General features: G+C 38.0%; 1 protein-coding gene across 1 annotated transcript; it reads left to right on the top strand.

The window, feature by feature from the left end:
* The first annotated feature begins 1,273 nt into the window (after positions 1–1,273).
* On the top strand, positions 1,274–2,108 carry LOC147616064 (putative germin-like protein 9-2). The gene has a single exon (XM_086778076.1). It carries the CDS (start codon positions 1,371–1,373, stop codon positions 1,998–2,000), a length of 630 nt encoding a protein of 209 aa, XP_086634202.1. The 5' UTR covers positions 1,274–1,370; the 3' UTR covers positions 2,001–2,108.
* Positions 2,109–8,126: the final 6,018 nt, after the last annotated feature.

An 8,126-nucleotide genomic window follows, 5' to 3' on the forward strand; every position in this document is an offset into this window, starting at 1 on the left:
AAAAGATGCCTTCTTTTAGAGATATTTGACTTTTGGGAGGGAAGAAAAATTACAAATTTTAGGCCCCACTAGGCCACGAGATTTGCAAGTGGGGAGGAGTGCACACTACTCTAAAAAGAGCATAGTAACTTAGGATTACTTTAGTAGTGGCCCCAACATCTAGCTAATAAGAGGGGTAAATTGTGGTCCATTTTTAGCCCATATTCTCCCTAATGAACCAAAGGAATGTAGCTATTTATAACATAAGAGGTGTGTACTCAAAACTCCTCGATTGCTTGAAAAACCTAGCCTCTAGCAAATATTTCTCTCATGGTGTTATCTCCCATTAATATGTCAAAATCTAAATTATAGGGTCCATGTAAGCATCACAAAGATAATTTCCTAAGCACTAGTGATAGTAGGTGCACTACGCTCCTCTCCTCTGGCACGACTAAGTTTAGGTCAAAGGTGAACCGTTACACATGCTCATTCCTCTCAAAACCAATCAATTATAAATCTTAGTCAAACTAATTACGACGTGCTTCTAACTTCGTGAAGTGTCATTCCAACAAGCTTAGGAAGTGTCAAGCCGATATGCACCTTTTACTGATGGTCTCTCTGATGAGTTCAGATATTAAACCTACCTCATCTTTTGCCAATTAGTGAGATCATCTTGTTTTGTTGTGTGGGCGAGGTGTGTGGACACATTGAAACACATTGAAGGTATTGTGAAGCCAACTACCCATGCATGATGTGAGTGGTTTTAACATATAGAAAAAGCACCGACTGTCACATTCACATGATGCCAAGTGAGCCAACTATTTTGGAATCCCTGTGGGACCCCAACCGTCTTACTTTAGCATGTGATTGTGATTGGAGGGGGAGGCTCATGCCCAACTTTGTGCACCCCATTCCGTGTATGTGCGCGCGCGTGGTCGCATTGGCTTTACCGGCCAGCTCGTACCGTCGAGGGAGGCAGGTTTATTTTGCAGAATGGTCCAAGATTTCTGCCAACTCGGTAGGCAGTGCAGAATGCTGATGTGGCAAGCGATCTCTTCTGCAGAATACTGACGTGTCACAAGAATGCACGATCTCTAGGTCGGCCGTCATACACGCGATCTCCACTTTGTCTCTTCTCCCGGCGGCAATGACGGCCGGGAAAGGCCACTCCCTACTCCATAATGCTCAACTGTGTCGCGAGCCTTCCAAGTGGCGATCGTGGAACAGGTGCCGGCTGCTGGAGTCTTTGGAACTTCCGCTCTTTCTCTGCTGCCAAAGCATATATATATATATATATCTGGCCACTCATCATCTTCAAACTTATCAGCGTCGTACTGCGTCCAATTACATTCAATCCTCCAGCACCAGCATCATCAACGTCCGTCGTTAGGATGGCCATGTTCTCCCATGCCTTGCTCATGTGCGCAGCAGCGTTAGCGTTGGCGGTGCCCCAGATGGCGGGCGCCAGCGACCCGGAGCTGACCACGGACTTCTCAGTGCCTGCGGGCATGAACGCCAGCATGCTGGATGGCAATTTCTTCACCTTCACGGGCTTCCGTGGGGGGCCCAACGCGGCGGCGGGCGCCTTCAAGCCCATCAAGGCCTTCGAGGACGCCTTTCCGGCGCTGAGCGGCCTGGGCATCTCCGCCGCTCTCCTGGAGTTCCAGCCGGGCTCCCAAAACACTCCCCACACCCACCCGCGCGCCACCGAGCTCTTCTACGTGGTCGACGGCAGCGTCATGGTAGGCCTGGTCGACAGCGCTGGTCACTTCTTCAATCAGACGCTCCACAAGGGCGACCTCTTCGTTTTTCCCAAAGGGCTCGTGCACTTCCAGCTGAACCCCAGCTCTTACAGCAAGGCCTTCGCCTTGGCCTCCTTCAGCAGCTCCAACCCCGGCACCGTCTCCCTCCCCGCCACCCTCTTCGGCTCCGGCATCCCCTCCGCCGTCCTCTCCCAGGCCTTCAAGGTCTCTATCCCCACCGTCGCCCAGCTCCAGGCCCCCTTCGCCGCCAAGAGCTGAACTGATTTCTTAGAATGACTTCCATATAGCCTCGTGCAAATTTTTTTCCTGCTTTCTTCTTTTGAGATAAAAATGATTAAATGTCAACTAATTCATTTATTTAGCCTTCCAAAATGCCACGCTACCTTGGCAAGACTAAAGTTTCTCTGCACTTCGCAGAATGTTACGTTTAATCATAAGGTAGCTATCGTATGCCCACACAAATATAGTAATGATCAAAAGAATTCGTAAGTTTTTTATCCTCATAAAACCGTGCCAAATACATTCAAAATGCCACACAAACTTCTAGAGCTTTTTGGCAATGCAGAGCTTTCAGATTTTATGTGATAAGCTTGTTATGCAAGGCTAAATTTGAAGCATCACATTCCCCACTACTATAAAGTGCAATGTAGGCTTCTTATCCTCATAAACCCACAATACATTCAAAATGCCACACCACGTTCTCCTCATTATTAAATTGCCTTGGGTTAAGCGTTTCTCTCTAGTGAACTAGGTGTACTCTTGCACGATTTTAACGACATCATTAAGAATTTTTTGGACCCAAAAAGGGCCTCCTCCCAAGGATTCCTAATTTTAAGGGATTAGAGCTGAAAAAGCTGGGCTTAAGGGAGACAAAGGCTATGATGACCCCTATTTTTTGCCTTGCCACATCAGCCATACCCCCCTAGTTTCACTTTTTAAAGGGAATATTCTCATACTCTCTCTCTTACTTTTAAAGGGAATATTCTCATACTCTCTCTTACTTTTTGACTTTTCTCATACTTTCTCTCTTACTTTTTGAATTTTTTATCTTCACTCTCTATAAATTGAATCTTTCTTATCAGTTTGAAATCTCCTTTCTCATTAACTCCCCCTTCCACATCAGCAAAACATTCTCGTATTTAGGTGGGCCCCAAAAAGTGAAAATTTTTCTCATAAATGTAATTTATTGATGAAAAACTCCATGTTAGTATATTTGTATATCAAAAATATCATTTTCTACTTAGAAAAATGGATTTGTGTTAAACCTGCAACAGCAAAGTTTTAACAGTCTCTCTCACTCACTCCCTCTCTCTCTCTCTCTCTCTCTCTCTCTCTCTCTCTCTCTCTCCCTATGAGGATCTCTCTGCTTTAGCTTCTTCCTCTACTTAGCTATGGAGCCTTCGCAAGCTATGTGTGTAGCCCCTTGTGAAGCTAGAAAATGGAAGGTTGATTTACACATTCGTATTCCTGAAGAGTATGGCAGCTCTAAAAAAACCCATCCTACTGATGCACAATTTGTCCAAGCTCGTAGGATAGCTAAGGAGAAAAATGTAGATCTTTGGGTTGATGGGCATCTCTATCCAGTTGACCCTTCATTAAGAGCAAACCCTCCTTTCCGCAATTTATCATCTTTTATGCAATTTGTTGGTGAAGGAGAGCTTGGCTTGTTAGGATACTGTAGAAGATTGACTACAAGGTAGCTATCATATGCCCACACAAATATAGTAATGATCAAAAGAATTCGTAAGTTTTTTATCCTCATAAAACCGTGCCAAATACATTCAAAATGCCACACAAACTTCTAGAGCTTTTTGGCAATGCCTTTATTCTAGAGCTGTCAGATTTTATGTGATAAGCTTGTTATATAGCAAGGCTAAATTTGAAGCATCACATTCCCCACTATAAAGTGCAATGTAGGCTTCTTATCCTCATAAACTGCAATGTAGGCTTCTTATCCTCATAAACCCACAATACATTCAAAATGTCACACCACGTTCTACTCATTTTTAAATTGCCTTGGGTTAAGCGTTTCTCTCTAGTTAACTAGGTGTGCTCTTGCACGATTTTAACGACATCATTAGGAATTTTTTGGACCCAAAAAGATTTTAACGACATCATTAGGAATTTTTTTTTCTAGAGCTGTCAGATTTTAACTAGGTGTGCTCTTGCACGATTTTAACGACATGTTGGTTGCATGATTGTTGTGTCAGGAAGGTGGAATAATCCATTGATTGGGTCTCATGATGGTTACATGAATTTTGACGACATGTTCGTTAGCATGTAAAACCTTGAGAGCATCACATGTGTACACAAAACACAATCTTAGAAGACTGCACAATTTTTGTTTAAGTGTATAACACCTTGCCAAAAGGCATAGTAAACCACACCTTTGACTTACCATCCATATATTTATATACCATGGTTGCTAGTAGAAGAGGAACCTATTTTGCATGATTGAGGATGAGCTATAAAGTGCAACTATAAAAAACTATCAGTTTATATGAATATATTACATTTAAAGTGTTATCAATTTATATGAATATATTAGAACTATAAAAAACTACTAGTTTATATAAATATAGTACAACTATAAAAAAGTATTAGTGTATATGAATATATTACAGAAGTGTTATCTTCAGATAATTAAGATCTTAATTATAAAACCCTATTTTAGCTCTTGATGAGAGTAGTATTAAAATCCATTTTGAAGCTCTTGAGTATCAAAATTTAAAAATAAATAAATATATAGTTTTTTTGGGAGAGTTTGTTATGCATAGATAAATTTCAAAATATTATGAATAAGCTTATATTTAAAAGATGTCTAATTTTAAAAAAAGTTACACACTCATTTTTAAAGAAAAAATGTGTCCTTGATGTGAGAAAAATGCGTTAAAAATGGCAATTTTAGTTGTTAACGAGTTTAGAAAAAGCATGAAAAACTCGCTTTAAGAAAACAATTATACTCTCCGAAATATTTTTTTGTTGATATAAAATATGAGGTGGGGACTTGGGTTTGAATCTTGTTGGTTACTACACATGGTAACGATAATTTTGCAGCCAACTTTATGCGGAATAACAACTTTTCAGGTAAAAGTTGATGTTTTACTAAGAGTTGATGTTTTACATAAAGTTGATTGCAAAACATCAAGTTTTGTGGAAAAGTTGATACAATTTTGTGTAGAAAGTTGATGTTTTGCATCAGCTTTGATGCAAAACATCAACGTTTTTACCAAAGTTAATGTTTTGTATCAAGTTGATGCAAAACATCAACTTTCAGACTAAAAGTTGATGTTTTGCATCAACTTCATGCAAAACATCCACTTTTCCACAAAACTTGATGTTTTGCATTAAAGTTGATGCAAAACATCATCTTCACCACAAAACTTGATGTTTTGTGGTAAAGTTGATGCAAAACATCATCTTCACCCACAAAACTTGATGTTTTGCATCAAGTTTCAGATGCTTTGGAGAAAAAAGTTAGAGGATTGGGGATCAAATTTCACAAATGGCTTGATTTTATGATTTTGTTCGTGAAAACAGTAAACTACCTGTGCACTTTCATATTTGATGTGGTAAGCTTAGCAATGCTAAATTTGAAGCATCACATACCCACACTATACATTCAAAATGCCACACCATGTTCTACTCATTTTGAAATTGCCTTGCATTAAAGCATTTCACTATAGTCAACTAGGTGTGCTCTTATAGGATTTTAACGACATAATGGTTGCATGATTTTTAACTACATGTTGGTTGCATGATTTTTAACGACATGTTCGTTAGCATGTAAAACCTTGATGTAAGCCATCGATGAGGAATATGGCTCAATCCTCAAAAATGACAATTGATATTTAGCAGGTTTGCCCGTATGGTAAAAAGGCCATTAGTATACGAAGTGGGTTTATGAGCTAAAGCATAAAGTTGATGGTAGCATTGACCGCTATAAGGCAAGGCTTACTGTTGTTGCAAAGGGTTATGCTTAGGAGAAGGGCATAGAATAAGATGAGGCCTTTACACCCACGTCTCATAAGACCACAATCATGTGTATTAATACATTGCCAGTGCATCATGGTTGGATTGTATCAAGATTTCCTTCTTGAATGGTGATTTACATGAGGAGGTTTATATATCTTAGCCTCATGGTTTTATTGAGAAGGAGACAAGAGTCTAAAGTATGTAGGTTAAGAAAATCTTTATAGGACATTAAGTAGGCTACCAGTGCATGGTATGAGAAGATAAATGTATACTTGCTTACAAATGGTTTTTGTAATAGTCCAACTGAGAGTACCCTCTATGTAGAGGAAGAAATATTACTTTTTGGTCATCATTTTATATGTTGCTGACATGTTTCTCACATGCTCTAATGAGAAAGAAAAAGAAAAAAAGATTATACGTGTATATACACACTTTCTCTCTCATTAGATTTTGGTTTTTGCTACAAATTATCACATGCTCTAATGAGAAAGAAAAAGAAAAAAAGATTATACGTGTATATACACAAACTCTCTCTCATTGATTTTGGTTTTTGCTACAAATTATCTTCAAAAGGTAGGAATGAAAGAAGAGTTTATCATTTTTCTTTTCTTGGTGCTTATTGCAAGTTTGAGCATTCAAGCTACAAGGTGCTCAAGACAATTAATAAGATTAGTTGCTTTTTATTTATAATTTTTATCCTAAAGATATGGTTTTTAATATGCTTTTAAGTATCTTAGGTATGTTGTTTTGTATAATGGATGCAATTTTTATCTAATGTTGCATATATTTATACATTATATAAAAATATATATATAACAAACACACACACACACTTATGTGTGTGTGTATGTGTATTGTCAAAACACACACACACACACACACACACACACACACACACACACACACAAACTTATATTTATGTGTGTATTGCCAATATAAAAACTAAATATCTATATATTTAGTATACACATATATATATAGTTTTTTTATAGGGGGGGGAGAGAGAGAGAGAGAGAGAGAGAGAGAGAGAGAGAGAGGAGAGAGAGAGTACTGAAGGCATTTTAGTATGCACATACACATGGGACATGGGCCTAGGCACATGGGACTTAGGGCATCTTTATACGTATGGGATTAGGCTACATGTGGCCTTGGGACTATAAATGACACATGGCGTATGTTCTTTTTGTACCTTTTGATATATTATACATTTTAACTTTCTTGGAGCTACTATTAGCTTCTTACACAAGCTTTCATAGATTTCTTCATGAACCTTTGGCTACTCTCGACATTGAGGAGGAGTAACATATGGGACTCCAAGCAATGAGTCTAGGTGTGAGGACACCAACCACCATTAAGTTCTACCCATCCCAAATCCCCTTTCTTGCATTGATATTAGAGCTTTGCTTTGATCTTGATAGCTTTTGGTTTTGATCTTGGTAGTGATTAAGACTTAATCATTTTGAGTTAAGTTCTTGATTAGCATGAGATTAGCATTATTCATTTTTGAATATATGCTAATCACTATTTTCAAAAATCCTATCCTCTGAGTTTAGTCTACAATTTTCTCAATTAGTGATTTCTCTCATCAAATCTTTTCATAAACCCTATCCTCTGAGTTTAGTCTACAATTTTCTCAATTAGTGATTTCTCTCATCAAATCTTTTCATAAACCCTAGTTTCCTTAAGCACTTGCCTAGTTTCTTTAGATTCTTGGCAATTTGGGAGATTGGTGGTTGTTGTGAAAATCTTGGTGCAAAGTTTATCAAGAAAGTGTGTAGATTATAGTTATGTTTTAGATTTGAGAAAATTTATGTGTAGATTGCAGTTCTAATGTAGATTTAAGCACATTTATGTGTGATTTATCGTTTTGCAAATTTAGATAGAGTTTGTTGTGTAGAGTGGAGTTTAGAGAAACCTTGGTGCAAATTTATAAAGTTTACAAAGATTAAGTACATAAATAAAATCTTGAGAGAAGACTTAGCATTAGTTAATCAAATTTTTCTTAATCTTGATCATTTCTTACAAAGCAATAGTATTTCTTTAAAAGAAATTTCTACAAACTTTAAGAAACTATAAGTATTGTTGAAAACTCAAGCATGAAAAGCATAACTCTTGGATTCTTATTTATCCTTCATTGGATCAACATGCTACATGTACCATTGATTTCATGTCTTACGTAAGGCAAGGCATCTTTAACTCACACATAGAATGAGGTTCTAGAAGAGAAAATAGAAACGCTTTTATAACTACAAGGGTATGGAGACGGTGGGCCTATTTCTCTGCTAAACACGCTACTATTTTTGCTGCAACAACGGGATCGTTACTCAGAAGCAAAAATAGCAGTGAAATTTTACTGCTCTACAGTAATATTTCACTGCTGTGAGCAATTATCATCGGCGTGGAAAGAAA

Source organism: Cibotium barometz, chromosome 39 (genome assembly GCF_041138505.1).
Source record: "Cibotium barometz isolate CiBa-2024 chromosome 39, ASM4113850v1, whole genome shotgun sequence".
Lineage (NCBI taxonomy): Eukaryota > Viridiplantae > Streptophyta > Polypodiopsida > Cyatheales > Cibotiaceae > Cibotium > Cibotium barometz.

What these genes read in the sequence shown, in the direction of transcription:
- LOC147616064 (XM_086778076.1), top strand. Translation starts at nt 1,371, where the DNA reads ATGGCCATGTTCTCCCATGCCTTGCTCATGTGCGCAGCAGCGTTAGCG.